The sequence below is a fragment of the Sorex araneus genome, chromosome 3 (assembly GCF_027595985.1).
Source record: "Sorex araneus isolate mSorAra2 chromosome 3, mSorAra2.pri, whole genome shotgun sequence".
Lineage (NCBI taxonomy): Eukaryota > Metazoa > Chordata > Mammalia > Eulipotyphla > Soricidae > Sorex > Sorex araneus.
Window position 1 is genome coordinate 82,715,752 of NC_073304.1, and position 16,823 is coordinate 82,732,574.

The following is a 16,823-nucleotide window of genomic DNA, read 5'->3' on the forward strand; positions in this document are numbered from 1 at the left end:
ATTCCTTTCACTCTCAATATAAATAAAGGGGGGAGGGGTGGTGAAACTGTCAAGCAAAAGGAAATGGAGATAAAGGGTATGACAGAGGTAGGGAGCAAGGCAGGAAAAGACCCCAAAGATACCAAATCATTAAAAAATATAGATATATAACAGCCACTGGAGCTAGATGTTACAAGGTTTTTTTTGTTTGTTTGTTTTTCTTTCAAAGCTTTGACCAATGGTGTTAATAGAATGCTAAAGGCTCACAGACTTACATGGTCCGCGAGATTTGTGGAGGAGCCTGAAAGTTCTTCGTGATCCGATTTGGAGCTGCCATCTCTTTCATCAATGACGAGGTCGATGGGCATTTTCCCCTTCAAACAGCTAATGTACCGGTGGCAGAAGTTATCACACAGTTCATGGACCTAGAAGGAGGGTCGTTAAAGAGAGTTCAGCTTATACTGTTGTTGTTATTGTTTTGTTTCCATTTTAAAGGGGAAAATATCACATTGTGAGGTTATGTTTAGAAAGAACAACTGCACACTATCTTCAAAAACTAACTCTAATTCATGGGTGTAATAGTGGAGGGCGAGGAAACAATAGAGCAATTGTTGCAGCAGATATTATTCTCCAGAGACTTCCCTGAGCAACAAGTTACAATAAAAAAGGAGAAACAGAACTGGAAAGAACTGGGTTCAGACTGAGAGTTCAGGGAGGAAGATCCGATTTGACCATAACGTCCAAATGCTAAAATGCTGAAACTGGGATCAGCATTATCATTTGTCATTCAGTAAGCTAAGAGTTTTGAATGTTTCCAGGGGAAAGTGATTGAGCTGCAGAGCAATGTAAAGAGTGAGGAAGATTCCCTCTTCTAGCACCCAATGCATGCTCTGGGCTGAGGGTGAGTTGAGTTAATAAAGACGCACGCAGAACGTCCAGTAACACAAATGATTTGTAAATAATCATCCTGTGTGTGGGGGGGGGGGGGAAGAGAAGGGGAGAACTTAAAAAAAAAAAGGACTGTCCTAATTCATCCACCCTCTGGGCTCCTAGCTTGAGGGAACAAGCTGAAGCAAAGGCACGAAGACATGTAGCTCAGAATCTCCAGGTTTTCCTTTCCTTGTGGGGAGTTTTATTAAAAACCTCCCAACTCAACTAGAAGAGGGAAGTCGCTAGTCAAAGCAGGGATTGTGGTTTCCTGCTTACCTTTTCTAATTCCAAAAGATGAAACCTTAATACTTGTATTGCTTGAATCATCTGAAAGAAAAGTTTAGAATGTGGAGTTAAGGCTCTGTGACGCTGAGGTCCCGAGTCATCCGTGAGGTGAGGGAACAGGGCTGGGGACAAGAACCAGGCAGGTGGTGGCCAGGCAAAACCCACTCATCAAGAAATCGTCAGGAAAACCAAGTGATTACTGATCATCACTGCCTCATTGGCCACGGGTGAAGAATCTGAGTCAACCTGAGCCCAAACATGTAATATCTGCCCCCCAACTCCCTCCAGTTCCCTGTGATATTGGTGAGGGTTGAGCTCCGCCGGGGTCAGGCCTTCTCTCCGGCCCCCAATCCTCTTTAATCATCCCCTCCCTCGACCTCGGACCACGTTGTGGATTTTTTTTTTTTAAGTCGCTGCTCTGGAGAGTGAAAGCTTTTCAGAACTGCACACCCAGCGAAACCCGTCCTTACTAAAGAAGGAAATACTCAAGATGAATGGGGAGGCAGGGCTTTTCAAAGCGGATTTAAGTACTTTTAATATTGAAATCGTGCAAATTAGCAAGAGAATCGCACCTAAAAGTGGCCTGCGCTGGCCTGCCCCTCACCTCCCCCCTCCCTCTCCGGCCCTCCCTCCGCCGCGCCAGCGGTTACTTCCTTCGGGTTAGCAGCCCGGGGCTCCGCCGCCTGCCCAGGCAAACAGAGGAAATAACTCACTTCTCGCAGCTCGCCCCGGGGGCCGAGCCCTGGGAAGCGTTCCCCAGCTCGCGCCCTAGGCCCCGCGACCAGGGCTCCAGCCTCGGGGGGCTGCGCTCCCGCACCGCCAGCCCGCCCCTCTCCCCCATCCCTGGAGCGCGCTCTGAACTGTTCCCTTCCCAGAGTTTCCAGGGGGGGCTCAGCCTAACCTCCCCGCAAAACTCGTCAGGGGGAGAGAGAGTGGGTGGTTCTGGCAAGGGAAGCGGGGGCGGGGGCGCGAGGGTGGAAGCCAGGTTGTGGACAGGCACGAAAACTGTGAGCCTTACCAAATTGTCCAGCTCTGGATTGGAGGAAAAAAGTGGCTTTTCGGCGCGAACCTAGAAGAAGCAGGAGGAGAAGTGAGCCTGAATGACCACCCCCAAGTAAATAGAAGACAAACTCTGGCTCCAACTAAACTTGCACCGTGTGAGTGGGGTCGGCCGAGGAGGAGGAGAGAAGGGCTTTGAGTTAAATGCATGAGATCCACTAGTGCCTTCCATGCGTGGGATCCAGCGAAAAGGAATCAGGGCCTCCTGGCCCCATGAAGGGGTACCTGGAACCACTAAACTGCGGCCGGGAATTCCAGGCGGTTCTCTGAGCCCTGAGTACCCCCCTTATTTGGCCGTCGGGGGGCTTGTGTGTGTGTGTCGTGGGGGGAGGCAGAGGTGCTCAGGCTCCCTCACCTCCGCGCTCAACTAGACTAGTACCCCGAGAGGCGCCCTGCTTCCTTCCCTCCCGGGCACGATCAGGTCCCTGCCAGCCCCTCTCTCCCCCAATTCTTGTTCTAGTAGCTGCAGGCGGCAGAAAAGGCCAAGCCCCAGATTAGGGGCAGGTCAACTTTAATTCGAGGGTCGAGTCCCTGTATTCCTGGCTGGGGGGGGAAAACAAACACCCATATTTATCTCCGCTTGCAATTCGCCTTGAGGCTGAGGGATGGGGAGGAGGCGCAGAGCGCGGACTGGGCCGGGGGAACAGATCGGGTGTCCCAGTCTTTTCCTCCGCTTTCTTGTGGAAAGCTCGCAGGAAAGGGGAGGGGGAGCTGAGGGGCGGCAGGAGGGCGATTGGGTCAAGAAGGTTGGACCTGCTTGGCGAAGACGGCGATGTCCTCATTGAAGGAGTCGGAGGAGCAGACGTCTCCGCCAGCCACTCCGGGTTCCCGGGGAGTGCAGGTCGCCAGCTCGCACTTCTCAAAGACCAGAGCTAACAGAGGAAACAACGGGTGCCTAACGGGCAGCGCCACGCAGAGACACACACACGGAGACGGGTGCAGAGGGGAAGGAGCAAGAACTGTAATCAACAAGTTTGGAGGGTTTGGAATCCTTCTTTAATACAACAGGCACGCACCACTCTTTACCAACCCTCTCCCTGCCAGCCGAGACTGGGCCAGAAACAGAAAGGAAAAACGGCTCTTGGCCCTTTCCCTCTGTTTAGGGAGTCCCTCAGATCTGGTCAGAGCAGCCCCCCTCCCACCCTCCCCCTGCTCGCCGGCCACTGCAGGCCGCCAAGTAAATACAGTTTCGGTGGGAAGGCCAGGAAAGAGACCAGGAGCAGCAGCTCAGGCAGCCGGGAGCTAGGGGTTGATCCCGACCTACTCCCCGCAGGACAGAGGCCGCAGAACCAACCCCTGCGACCTGGCCCTGACCTCCCGAGAAAGAAACTGCCGGGGAAATTTGGGGGGGGTAAGAAGGGGGGGTTAACTCCTCAGGCGAAGGGGTAGCTCAGGCAAGGCCCAAGGCGTCACCTTGCACACAAGACGCTCCCGAAGCGGTGTTTCTTAAATCGGAGAGAGCGTTCTGGTGACTCCCTCCACTCTCCTGCCCCCTAAACTGGCTCGCTCTCTACTTTCTACTAGAGCCCTGGCGGCGTCGGGGCCAACATAATAGGAATGTGAAACGCAGCTGAAGCGCTGCTTCCTTCCAGAGACCACAGTTCTCCCTATGCTGCAGCAGGCAGAAATAAATAAACCGAGTGTTAAAACTTGGAAGTGTGCAGTACGGGGTAGTGCCCTTTGTGTTCCTCGGGGCTCTGGAGCTACTCTTCGGGATGCTCCCGGCCTCAGGCTTCCAGCCTGTTTACTGACTGTCCCCTCCCCTCGGCATCCCGCCGCCTTGCCCACTTTCCCGCGGCCGGGAGAGCCCGGGTGGCACAGGTCTGGACCCGGCAGCCTCCTACTCCTAAGCGACTTCTCTTCAAACATAAAATAATTTCCAGCCTTCTCCCTGCCTGCCCTCCCCCACCCCACTAGCCCCCCAAGAGTGCGGGGACGCAAGTAGAAGTCCCTTCCATCCCGCTGCACTTCAAGGTCTGCCCCCTTTATTTACAAGAGAATTAAGAAGTGGGTGATTAGGACTTCCTGGCCGCGGACAGCAGCAGCCCAGATCCCAGCTCAAGCTGCATTTAGTGACTCCCAGACTCTCAGTAGGAAACAAGAAGAGAAAGAGGAAAAAAGTTGCTCCTCATAGGCAGGAAACTTTCTCCTTCGTCAAGGCCTCTGTTAGGGGCCCTGGGAGGACCAGCCCTGCGTCCTTTTGCCTGGGAATTCAGTCCTTGGGGAGAAGGCCCTGGCAAGATCCTGTGGACTCTGTGACAGGGGGCGGTTGGGGTCCCTGAGTGACGGGGCCACGGTGGTCAAGGAAAGCAGATCTCCCCGGGACTTAACAATCGAGGGGCACCAGAGCAGGCCCCCTTAACGGTGCCTTCCTAAGGCAAGGCAGTTCCCCCACTCCAAACAGAAATAACTGCTCATTCGGTTGTCCACCATCACCACCACCCCCAACCCGCCCCAGAGACAAACACACGCTCGCGCTCGCACTCACACCAGTCTGCTGGCTCGGGAGGGGAGGGGTCGATTTACCCGTAGATTGCGTCCTTGTCCCGCTTCAAGGCGTCGTTGACAGCGGATCCCATGCTGGCCGGCATGACATTGGGGTGCGGGGCGTGCGCGCCGTAGTGCTGCGTGGCGTGGAGCGGCGGCCCGTGGTTCAGGTGGTGAACCGGGGGGATCGGCCGCGGCGCGTGAGGGTCTCCGTACATGGAAGCAGGCACCCCTACTCCGTCCATCCCGCCGTAATGGGGCAGCTCATCGTACTGTCAGAACCCGGCAAAGGGGAGGGGGCACAGGAGGTGAGAGCCGGGAGAACCGAGGGAGGAATAGAAAAGAAAGGAGTGGAGAGCAATGAAAGAAGTGGGAAAGGAATGGGGGGGGGTTGGGGGAGGTAAGAAAGACGGAGGGAAGAAGAGAACGGGGAAGTGTGTGAGAGGGGAAGGAGGGAGGGGAGAAAGAGAGAAAGAGAGAATAGAAAAATAAAAACAAAGTCAGGAAGGAGAAAAGTACGGAGCACGAGTTGAACACACAGAAAACCAAACCAGCCGAAACAACGGAGTTGAAAGTTGGGTGGGGGTGGGGATGGAAAGGGTGGGTGGGGGGGAATGTTTTTAAATTTAAAAATGAAAAAGTATGAACCGAGAGCAGCATTCAGAGAAGGGGAAAGGGGGCAGTGAGGCCAGGGGCTGAGGGGGTGCCGGGAGGTCCCACTCGGGGGGCCGGAGGCAGCAGAACCGTGGCGAACCAACCGAGGGAGAAGTGGAGTTAGAGTGAAGAGGAAGCCCCGGATCCCACCCCTAGCCCCCCTTCGCCTCCTCCAGAGAGGATCCAATAAATCAAAAGGCGAAATGAAACAAAATAAAGAGAAGAAAAACGCTAATAATCAGGAAGAGAACGCCGAGGAGCAGGGAAGACTAGGGCTAGTGCCTCCCCGGGGGCTGGGAGCGGAGGAGGGGGGGGAATAACGTGAAAGTTACCAGAAACATTATTTAGCAGCGGATTCCCTGCGTCCTTGTCAATTTCAGAGACAAAACAAGCAGCCCAGGCTAGTCTAGGCGGCGGCGCAGCGGCTGCGGCAGCGCGGCCCCAGCGGCGGCCCCGGCGGCGGCGGAGGCTCCTACGCAGCCCGTGCCGGCCCGGAGCCGCGGGAGCAGCGGCGGCAGCGGCGCAGCAGCGGCAGCGGCGGCAGCAGGAGAACCGGGGGAATCACGCTGCTGGGGTAAAAGCTGGAGCGAGGCGAAAGCGTGTAACAATTGCACACGCACACACACACACAGTCACACACACACACAGACACACACACACCATTCACACGCACTCGCCGCCCGCCCGCTCGCACAGCGCTGGAACACGCGCACCCAGACACGCACACACGCACGCACACACACTCGCACACACGCAGAGGCACGGGGGGGAAAGAAGCCGATGAATAATTTTGCTGCTATTTTTTTAAATACTGGCGGCCATCATCAAGCAGCGAGCAGCAGCAGCAGCGTTGAAGGGAGAGGAGGCATCGGGACAGGCCCCTCTTAGGAGAGGATTTATATCTAGGTAAGTGTTGGAGATTTAAACCTACCCTTTGAGCCATCAGTCTGCGCTCCAATAAACTCCTGGATGTGTCGTATATTTAATATCCCAGTCCGGATAAGAAAGTGATCTAGGTTGAAGATTCCTTTTTTTTTTTCCAAACCAAGGAGACTTCTCCCAATTCTCCAGTATGTTATTTTTAGGGGGGGGAATAAAGCCCAGTCAAGACAACGAAGAGTTTTTTTTTTCCTGTGATATTTCTTCTTTTTCTCTTTTTTCCTCTTCTTCCTCCTCCTCCTGATCTTCCTCCTCCTCCTCCTCCTCCTCCTCCTCCTCCTCCTCCTCCACCACCACCACCACCACCACCACCTCCTCCCCCCCTCCCCTCCTCCTTCTCTTCGGTCCTCCTTTCCCCCTTTTTTCTTCTCTTTCCCTCAGTTAGAGAAAAAAAAAAAGAAAAAGATGAAGAAAAAGAAGAAAAAAAAATTTGTCAGGCCCCCCGAACTGAAGGTTACGAGCGGCCCGTCAGCAGCCCACATGTAACCGAACTGTCGTGTTTCATGGCTTTTTGCCACTCCAGCTGTCAATCAAAGCCCGGAATGTCAAGGTAGTGAATGAATGATGGTTGATGATGATGAAGAGGAGGAATCTTTCAGACCCGTTTTTTTTTCTTCCAGTAAAACTCCACGAGGGGTTTCTGTTTCTTGAATTTTTTTCCTCCCCCCTCCCCCCCTCTTTAAGCTTTGCCCCCGCTGAATCTATAATACGATCCTCTCTCTTTAAAGTATCGTTCAAAGAAAGCGAGGGGGGGGAAAACAATCAAGAAAAAAAAAATGAATAGTTTGCAAAAATTGGACTTCCTCCCCCCCTCCCTTTCCTGGTAGGTATTTTGTCTCTCCCTCTCTCTCTCGCTCGCTCGCTCGCTCTCACTCGCGCTCGCTCTCTCGCGCTCGCTCTCTCTCGCTCTCTTTCTCTCTCTGGGAGATGAGTGAGTGTCAGTAGGTGTTGGCAGGTTGGCTGCTGCCTGGCTTATAGAAGAGCCTCAGTTTGGCGGCGCGGGTCGGCGGCGGGAGAACGAAATGACGGAACCCGGAAGTCGTGGTGGCCATAGCCCGTCGTACGGCGGAGACACATCCCGGGAGTGGGGAGCGGGAGCGAGGAGGAGCGCGCCGCGCCGAGCCTCTGATATGCAGCGAGTGCGATCGGACGGCCCGAGCTGGGGGGGCGGAGGAGGCGGGGGGCGGGAGGGGGAGGGGAGGCAGGAGCGGAGCCGACCCGAGCAAATCAGAGAGCCTGCTCCTCCGCGGGGACGGCGGGGGAGGGAGGAGGGGGAGAGGAAGAGGAGTGTGTGTGTGTGTGTGTGTGTGTGTGTGTTGTGTGTGCGCGCGAGTGTATGTGTAGTGTGCGCGCGCGCGGACGCGCGCACGACCCAGCGGGAAGAGAGGGAGAGAGATAGAGAAAGAGAGAGAGAGAAAGAGAAAGAAGAGGACAGGGAGAGCGCAGAGAGGAAAACTGCAGAAAACCGCAGGGAAAGTACGGTACAGCCTCAGATCTTTGCTTTTTTTTTTTTTAAACTTACTTCTAGGTCATTTCCCCATCACTCCAGGCTCATGCCTAACGGGGTCCTGTCGGGGACAATTGGCTGGACGCTCTTGCTTTTGTTCCTTTTTAATTCCGCAGGCCCCCCACTCCTCTGCCGGCCGATTACGGCGCCCAGAAGGCTTTCTGCTAACATCCAGGTGCAGCAGGCTCCGCAGACCGTACCGCCGCCAGGCTAAAGTTTTTTTGTTTGTTCGCTTGCTTGCTTTTAAGTAGTACTTTCTTCCCTGTGCAGATCCAGGACCCTTGTTGTTAAGGTTCATTTTTTCCTGGACGAGTGGAGACCAGCTTAACTCAGAGAGCATTCCCTCCAAGCCGTGCGGACGAGGGCCACCCTGGAGAGGCGGGGGACCGCGATGGAATCGGGAGGGAGGAAGTCGGGAGCGGGTCTTGTGAGTGTTTGATGTAGTCCGCTGTCGCCAAGGGTGTGTGTAAGTGAGTGTGTGTGTGTGTGTGTCTGTGTTTGTGTGTGTCTGTGTGTGCGCGCGTGCGCGCGCGCGCGCTTTTCTCTAGTGTGCGCCTCCGAAATGGATCTGACTTAGAGCAGGGAAACACGGGAGTAAAGACTGGCAGAGAGAAGAAGAGAGGGAAAAAGAGATGCACTGCCCGGTAGATTGGCCAGTACTCTCTGTCCAGCTTTGTTGTGATCGTCCGGGTTGCAGAGACCCCGGCGCGGTCCAGACGGCCAAAGGCTGTTGTGTTAGTTACCCCCGAGCAATTTCGCGGGATCGGGAAGATGGGACGGACTCCGAAAGAACTTTTCCCCAAAGGAAAAGGAGGCGGGGGTGGGGGTAGGTAACTGTCCCACAGGGTTGTGTAGACAGTGGTTCTGGAGGGTGTCTCACCCAATCCCAGGCCGGAGCTGCACCCAGCCTCACCTCGGCACCGCGGGCTTCCCGGCGTTAGCGCGTCAATCACTCGGAGCCCTGAGCAGGGGGCGGAGCTACGTACGCTCTCCCCAGGCGCGGGGCTCCGCAGACCCCGCCGCCCCGCGGCTCGGGGCCGCCCAGCAGCCCGGCCCTGGCCTTCGAGCGCGCACCCCGGCCGGCCTTCGAGCGCTCGCTCTCTCCTCCATCCCTGGCCCTAGCTCAAAGATTCCAAACCAGGCTTTTCCCCCATAGCCATTTCCCTCCCTTCCTCTCCAACTTTGGAGTGTAAAAAGTAGCTTATTCTGTTGGAGTGGCTTTGACCCGAGGTTGCAGAGGGAGTGGTGGGGTTGGTGTAGGGTTGTGGATGCTGGGAGAATAAAGTATAGTGTGTGCGTGATCGAGGGGAGGGGGAGAGAAGCAGAAGAAAAAGGAGAGAGAGAGAGACAGAGAGAGAGAGACAGAGAGAGAGAGAGAGAGAGAGAGAGAGAGAGAGAGAGAGAGAGAGAGAGAGATCTAGCACTGGTAGATGGGCGCTCTCTTTTTTCACTCCCTTTCTTTGCTTCACTATAAGCTTTCAAACGACACTGCTGGCTCCTATCGCAGCCCGCAGAGACTCCAGGCGGAGTCGGGGGGGGGGGGGGGGATCTGGCCCGGTTTTAATGGGGCCGGGGAATGCGCTCCGGAGGTCAGTAAAGCCCTCCAAAAATGATGAATGATTGAGCACCTGTGATGATGATAGTGATTACCAGAGCAATTAAACAGTTTGATTAAATGAACCATCATAACAATGATGTCTGCGGGAAACCGGCCCTGACATATAAAGATAGTGCGGAGGGGCCAGCAGAGTCGAGTGTAGTGCGACGCCCGGGAGCGGGACTTTGCACTTGTAGGTATTTGCCCGGGTGGCCAGAGCAGAGATGACCCGGCCAGGCGGCCCAGCGCGCGGAGCTTCTGGGAGAGTTGAACCCTGGTCTCCAGTCATTCGTGTCAGGCTTCAAGCCTGCGAGATCCTAATTGTTTGAAACCTGCTGTTTGTAGGGGAAGGGTCTTTGCCCCCAATTCCACGTCCTCATTGTTTTTTCTCCTAGAAGACTCCGAGATTAAAAGCATCCTTAATGCTGAGCTGCTCCTCGATATTTAAGAAAAGGTGAGTAAAAAGAGAAGACGCAAAAGAGAAGACAAAGTTGGTTCCCTAAATTTTATTTCAAGCCGCAGTTAAGCGAATTCATTTTACCCGGGGCAGGAGGATAAACCGGACGAGGGGGGGAGAGCCCAATGTGGTCTTTCTGGGGAGCGTTCCGACCTTGCAGGTCTTTTGATACGGGTGGATTTACGTTTCCCCCGGGTAGCGCCCCTGGATGAGAAGTTAACACTCAGTTTTTCCATTTTCACACTTCCAGTTGCTCTTATCTTCGATAGTGCATATTTATTGTCACCAATAGAATTAATATTGTTTTAAATGTACTGTGAAGCGCCAATTACTTTTCTTTTTTTTTTAATGAAACTCAGTTTCCTAGATTAACGCTTCTTTTGTAAAGATTCACTCCCAACCGCTCGGGAACCTCTGCATGCAGTTTAAACATTCTTTTTGGCTACCTTCTGCTTCCCCTTTTCCTCCCTTTAATAGTAAGACTTAACTGAGGTACAGCTCCAGAGACTTCATTTAGAAAAACATCACACACACATATAATATATATATATATGTATATATATATATATATAAAATGTTTCTCCCATGGCAGCACATGAGAATAAAAATAATTCAAACTAGGGACTTCTACATCTTCAAATAGCTTTAAAATTAAAAAAAAAAACGTTGATTATATTTAATAATCTTGGGTTTTATAAAAGAAAAATAGGTTTAAACTTTATTTTTATGTGTTTCCTTCCTTTGGGTAACACAGATCGTATTTACACCTGAATGCCATTCCTCTGTTCTTTCTGTCTAATATTCTGAAACGTCTTTTGACTTTTATTGGTTATTTTAAAGCCAACAGCAGGAACAATTTGGTTAATTGTAGGAGGGAGAGAGAAATAGGACATTTTAAGGTACTGTCAAAGGGAGGGGGAACCCTTTTACTCAAAGACTGAAGTTGGAGAGTATTATTAAAAGTGAATCTCTGCTGAAGGGAAAACCTATGTCATTTTAAAATTCACCAGTTGCCCATGAAGACAACTCTGTTATTGTAGTAGGATTTCTTTTACCCGTTTGTGTGTCGTTCAGGAAATTTAGTTTAAAATACCATCACAGTGTAGTCTAGACCTTATGAAATTGGAGGTGATTCTTTGGGGTGTAGGTTCTTGGTCAACCTTATGAATTCAAAGGAATATTATTGTTACATCACCACCTTGCTGATCTTTTATTGATAGAACTCAAAATCATTTAAGAACTTCCTACTCTGCCTCCCTCTCCTCTTCAGTTGGATGGTTTGATAGAAGCGGTTCTAGAAGAGGGGGGACACACTTTGTTTTGTAGCCTGATACACCTTTGCTGGTGCTCTATTTCTAGCTTCTGCACCCCCACCCAAGCTGGGAGGCTCATCTGCTCTTCCACATTTGGGGTGAAGGAAAAGTAGGTGGAGCCCGCCCGGGAGACAGGCGCGAGATGGGGGTCGAAGGAGGCGACACACACCTCAGTCAACAGTCAGCTCCTTTTGCCCAGGCTGGAAATGGTTTTAACAGGCGGTAAAATTTCATCTTGCGGTGTCAAATTGGGGTCACTTTGGGGTTAGAGTTCTCAGTGTCCGAGAGGAGCTGTCCAGCTGCGTAGGGACTCATTAACTGCAAAAGATCTGTTTCAGTAAAAACAATTCAAAGACAATCAGAAGGCTAAAGACCCTCTACAAATCGCATTTTACAAGTGCCCCAGAACAAATATGAATGCTGAAACCCATTTCTTCAGAATTTCAAATCGGCTACTTAGCTCTGGAGTGGGGGGTTGGGGGCAGTACTTAAAAAAAAAACGGTGAAAGGGAGGAGAACCGATAGGGTGGGGTGAATGGGAGGGGAAATTGGGCCTCTCAAATTTAAGAGTCTGTTTTTAATCACCTCTTTCTTATTGAAGCATCCCTAAGACTTCTGAGAACCCCTCTCTTCCCTATTTTTTTTGTTTCAACACAGAATGCGATTATAGGTCATATTTAAGATTTTAAAAAGAATAATTGAATCTCATTACAGTTACTCAATTTAAAGGGCACTGGCATTATGAGAGTATGTAATTTGAAATAAGCATTTGTGATCCAAGACATTATTTTAGGTGAATGTATCCACGTTCCTCAAGGACCCTGTGTGGTTGTTCCATTTACTATTTTTTTCCCTAGAAAGTTACAGGTTCTTAGCGATAACTCCAAATTTCTCACAACTGAGTCTGAAGTGTTAATCTGTGTATTAAAATTACCAGCTTTTAGTCTTTTTTTGTCTTCTTACAACAGAATAATCAATGCCTTGCTAGTGGAGCAAATAAATACAACTTCAATCGTACTTCTAACTCTAATGTTTTGAATTAGAATATTCTGAAAAAAGCAATTGATTTTTACTTTATAAGATTAATTCTTATTTGTGAAGGTTTTGTTTACTGATTGTGAAGACACGAATTGTTACTTTGATTTTTAAAAACTTCAAATAAAAAGCAAGAGCATTTTTAAAATTTGAGAAGCTAGATATAGAAAATGCCAAGTGTTTAAAATAAAAGAAATTCAACATTTTAACGTATTGAAAGAAGTTTTCTTTCTTGGATTACTGAACTGAGCAAGCAAAAAAGATCAAAACATTCTGTGAGTGTGTCTGTCTCTTTCTGTCTCTCTATTTCTCTCTCTCTTTCTCTCTCTCTCTCTCTCTCTCTCTCTCTCACCCTCCCTCCCTCCTTCCTCCACCTCTGTCACTAGAGGTCTTGTCTTTCCATCTGCTGCACTGTTAAAGGGATCTCAATGAAACTGCGATATGGGGATGGGGGTTGGAGGTAGGGGGTATTCTAGGTCTCTTCTCCAAACATCCTAGAGTATTTATTTAATTGCAGCCCTCCAGAACAGTCTGGAATCCAGCATTGCTGGGACAAAGGCAGAGGAGCTCTTTAGCTCCAGACCTTCCAGCTGACAGTTGGAATTTTTGATATATATTTTATTTGGCGTTTGCAATAACGCATTTGTTCCCCCCACCCCCTACCCCCTGGCAGCCATCTATTTCTTTAAATACCTCTCTACTCTTTAAACCTCAGCTCATCTTTGTGAACTGTTCTTGACCTTCCCATGGTGTAATCAGCAGCTAGGAAAGTTGCTTTAGGAAGACTTCCAGGGGCTTTCCTTCCATACCTGTTAACTTGTTCACTCTATTCCTGATTGGGATCAAGAAAGGGTCGGGCACTGAGGGTGAGGTGTGTGTGTGTGTGTGTGTGGGGGGTGCTTTTATTTTAATCCATTCTCTGATTAAGCTATCATATTTTACCTCCCCCTTCAGTGAATAACAAGAAACCACCCTAAAATTAATTTTCTTAAATAAGATGGGGTGGAATCACCCCCGCCCCCCATTCACATTCCCCTTTTCTTCCAATTTTAGCTGCTGGACCCTCTCGCAGAAGGCAAGTATTGCAATAAATAGCCCTCTAGCGCTATCTGGCGGGGCTCCAAACGCGATGTGCGCTCGCTCGCGGACTCCGGCCCCTTCCCGCGCTCGCCTCCTTCCTCCACCCCCCTTCTCTAGTCTTGCCCTCAATCTTGATCCTCTCCCTCCTTCTCTTTCCGCTTGCTGTCTCCTTTCGACCTACCACCCCCACTTCCAGCGCTGACGACTTGGAACGACCGGGTCAGAGGCTGATGCCCGCCCAAGTCGGGGATGCCCCGGCGACCACCTTCCCCCACCCCACCCCCTCCGGGGCTCACGCACCTCCTTCGCCTCGGAAAAGCATCTTCAAATGTCTTAACATGTGGCTGAAGCCGCAGCGCCTTACCCGAGGGGGCGACTTAGAGGGGACTTAGGAAAACTGCCTTTGTGAAGTTTGGAGGCAAGAAATCAGCCGCGGGCATCCCGACTCTGAGCAGCCCCGCCAAGTTTATGCGCAGGAGGCCGAACCTCCGGGAGTTGGAGAAGGGCCGGGCTTCTTGCGGGTGGGCATGGCACGCGCCCCCCACCCCGGCCTTGGGGAGAAAGACGGGGTGGAGGTGCAAGCTGGTCTCCCCCAAAGCTGCCGCGAGATCCAGATCTCTCGTCCACAGCAGTAATAGAATATTAATAACCGGCTTTATCCCCACTCTCCCAACACCACCAAATTTGGAGAGGACTTGGGGGGAGCGGGAACAGGAGAGCCACAGCACAGAGTTGAAAGGCGACAGAGCCCGAGGAAGAAAGGCACGCAGGATGATGCAGGACTCGCCACCACGCGTCCCCGCTCCAACCTCCCCCCCACACACACATTCTCAGAGATTGCTCTCCTTTCTTAATTGTGGCATAAAAACGTTAAAAAAAAAAAAGTAAACCTCAGTGGTGTGTAGGGAACCTCAAAGGGGAGAGGGATGCAGAGTGATGCAACTTCCACGGAGTGCTTCAGATAGCATCCAATTTAGGATTCTCACTCTGTCCCTGCCTGTCTCACTCCCTCCCCACTGTGAGCTTCAGAGCAATACCCTGTATTTCCTTCAAGCAAAATCTCTCCCACCTAGTCCTTGAGGTAGAAAAAACCGATAAGGGCCTTGGGGAGGATTCAGCGCACCCAACTTTGTAGTTGCCACTGCATTTTTCTAAAAATTACTTTTGACCTTGTAAAGCGAAAGTGAGGACCCTAACAGACCAAATCAGTAGCCACTTGGTGTGTGGGGACCTCCAGTCTACCTACAGTGTCTTCACTCTCCAGACAAAGGCCTCTTTTCTAATTTTGAAAATTCTATCCTCCCCATAATCTCGAAAAATAGAATAGAAAGGGTTGGGGTATATGTGTGCATACGTGTGTGTGTGTGTGTGTGTGTGTGTGAGAGAGAGAGAGAGAGAGAGAGAGAGAGAGAGAGAGAGAATTCTAGGTTCTTTTCCACAAGAATCCCACCTCCCAACTCTGACGGAAGAAAGCACAGTCTGGGCGATATTAATTGAGGACTGCTATTAGGTCATCATTAGCCAAGGTGCAAATAATTGCAGCCCATTTTTACTTAAAATTGACCAGGCACAGAGTGATAGATCGATTCAGGGTATAAAAATGATGTATCAAAACATCAATGTCGATTATTTGAAATATTGTAGTCGAAATTTTTTATTGCTTCATCGGTTAAGTGTCTGAAAGTGCAGTGTTCAAACATATATTTATGTTGTCAATACTGTCAGAACTGTCAGTTTTACTATACTGGATTTGTACTACATTTCGAATTTACTCATTTACATAAAATGCCCACCCTAGGATTCCCCACCCCCATTCCATCTCACTTTTGCCTCCCATCTCTGGAAAAATCCTTGTCACTGTCTTCAAAGGATTCAGCAATCTTTGCTTATGCTAAAGTGTGCACTGTCTCTTTCACGCAATTCTCCACATCAAATTACGTGTCTTTTTTTTTTTTTTACCATTTCTAACTTTCAGAGGGAGCTTTTCTCCTTTTTTCCCAATTCTGCCTATCCCAACCTTTTCCCTGATACAGTATTGTAGTACTTGGTAAGCATCAAGCTCAAATATTCATATCCCAACTCCAAATAAACCTGTTAGCCTGAAAAACAGAAATATTGCACCTCACCGTACCTCACTGCCGTACTCTTATAGCCCCAGCTTCGCTGGGCATACATGTCAGGGTGCATCATCAAATTACCTGGAAGATTGAAATCTTCCAGGGAAATGAATTTGGAAATGTAAATACTTTTTCTTTCTTTTTACTTAAAAGCTGTGATAGGAGAAAAAGAAGTAATACATATAAATGATCAGCACGTTTTACCTTTAAAAGCTTTTGAACTCAATCGAAAGACACAAGTTAGAAGCAGAATTGACAGTTTTAATTCTCCCCATTTTCACCTGGCACGTCAGATCAGAGGCAATCATTTATTTTATATGGAGGGGTAGATAGGAAATTCGCAGCAAAAACTTGAATCCATTGAAATCTCGACCCTAAAAACCAGAGAAATTAAAGACCCTTATTGAAACACAAACATTCTATTGCTGCACACTCAGAGTAGACTAATTAAAATGTATAAATTCACATTCTCTCTAATTTTATGCTGTTTATTTTTTCCAGGATTTCTTCCAAGTCTGCTAGGAAAGACAGGGCCACTTCTGGACTAGCTGTAAGAAATGTATTTTCACTTCTTTGACACTGAAGCATACTTTTTATAAAATTATTAAAACAAATCTACTTGGACAAGCAATACATGCAAAGATAGCTTGGATATTTGCAATTAATCACAGTATGTGGGGGCGGAGGGAAGGAGATAACAGAACGGAGCAAAAGTTTTTGTACACACTCTTGTCTTAAAAATGAAAATGCAACAGAAAGTTTTCTGCCTGCATCTGTACGGCTTTGTATGCACAGTGGTTTATAAACATCTTCAGTCCGTGTTTGCGCCGTACACTCCTTCTGCCACAGACTGGAAGTCAGAGGCATCGAGGGATTGCCCCCAGAGAGCTGTGTTTACTTAGGGTTTTTTTTCTTTTCTTCTTTTTCTTCTTCTTTTTAAAAAATCTCCCCGCCATGTATGACAAGTGTTACTTCAAGAAATTCATCAGCCTTCTACAGATAGTTCTCGTTTTACTGTAATGATCTGCAGAAGAGAACTGCCATCACTTTCTCACATCCCAAGGTGTTGCAGGGACTCAGAGAAAGGGGAGAGCGGCTGAAACGCTTAATTACAGTGGGGGAGGGAGGGGCGCTGATGCAGGGGACCCAGAATGTGTACGTCTGCGGGGGGCGAGGGGCGGGTGCACGTGTGTGTATGTTAAAGGTCCTTTACCTGCCTCTACCTGGAGAAAACTGTGAATCCTCTTGGCGAATATTTGGGAAAGGTATAGGGTTTTCTTTTTTTTCTTTCTTTCTTTCTTCCTTCTTTTTTTTAATGCCTTTGGGGAGAAGTGATACCCTTGTGTAACAATTAGCTCAGACAATAAAAATAATTGGAAAATCA

At 49.8% G+C, this 16,823-nt stretch overlaps 2 protein-coding genes across 27 annotated transcripts in view; one reads left to right on the forward strand and one right to left on the reverse strand.

Moving 5' to 3' along the window:
• Positions 1 to 6,562, reverse strand: part of MEIS2 (Meis homeobox 2) — a 228,871-nt gene extending 222,309 nt beyond the window's left edge. For 4 of the 7 annotated variants that reach the window (XM_055131979.1, XM_055131977.1, XM_055131982.1 and 1 more), the window contains exons 1-6: positions 6,326 to 6,562; positions 4,780 to 5,012; positions 3,007 to 3,148; positions 2,213 to 2,263; positions 1,186 to 1,236; positions 255 to 404 (exon numbers count right to left, since the gene is read on the reverse strand). In XM_055131979.1, the coding sequence (XP_054987954.1) occupies positions 255 to 404; positions 1,186 to 1,236; positions 2,213 to 2,263; positions 3,007 to 3,148; positions 4,780 to 5,012; positions 6,326 to 6,337 (639 nt within the window). In that variant the 5' untranslated portion in view covers positions 6,338 to 6,562. Of the gene's footprint in view, positions 1 to 254; positions 405 to 1,185; positions 1,237 to 2,212; positions 2,264 to 3,006; positions 3,149 to 4,779; positions 5,013 to 5,726; positions 5,868 to 6,325 lie in introns of those variants that run through there. The other 3 variants (XM_055131978.1, XM_004609557.3, XM_055131981.1) reach the window with 1 other exon arrangement.
• On the forward strand, positions 4,922 to 16,823 carry LOC129398787 (U1 small nuclear ribonucleoprotein 70 kDa-like). 20 transcript variants are annotated; one of them, XM_055131983.1, is made up of 4 exons: positions 6,694 to 7,809; positions 8,111 to 8,267; positions 9,833 to 9,891; positions 15,941 to 16,823. In XM_055131983.1, exons 1-3 carry the CDS (start codon positions 7,356 to 7,358, stop codon positions 9,846 to 9,848), a joined length of 627 nt encoding a protein of 208 aa, XP_054987958.1. In that variant the 5' UTR covers positions 6,694 to 7,355; the 3' UTR covers positions 9,849 to 9,891; positions 15,941 to 16,823. The 20 variants fall into 20 exon arrangements, 3 of the variants coding, with proteins under 3 accessions (XP_054987958.1, XP_054987959.1, XP_054987960.1); XR_008629270.1 differs by lacking the exons at positions 6,694 to 7,809; positions 8,111 to 8,267 and adding exons at positions 4,922 to 5,048; positions 5,775 to 6,300 and having other exon boundaries at positions 9,833 to 16,823; XR_008629269.1 differs by lacking the exons at positions 6,694 to 7,809; positions 8,111 to 8,267 and adding an exon at positions 6,162 to 6,300 and having other exon boundaries at positions 11,254 to 16,823.

What these genes read in the sequence shown, in the direction of transcription:
- LOC129398787 (XM_055131983.1), top strand. Translation starts at nt 7,356, where the DNA reads ATGACGGAACCCGGAAGTCGTGGTGGCCATAGCCCGTCGTACGGCGGA. An exon ending in TGCAGAAAACCGCAGGGAAA is followed by an intron (nt 7,810 to 8,110) that starts GTACGGTACAGC and finishes TTCCCTGTGCAG; the next exon opens with ATCCAGGACCCTTGTTGTTA.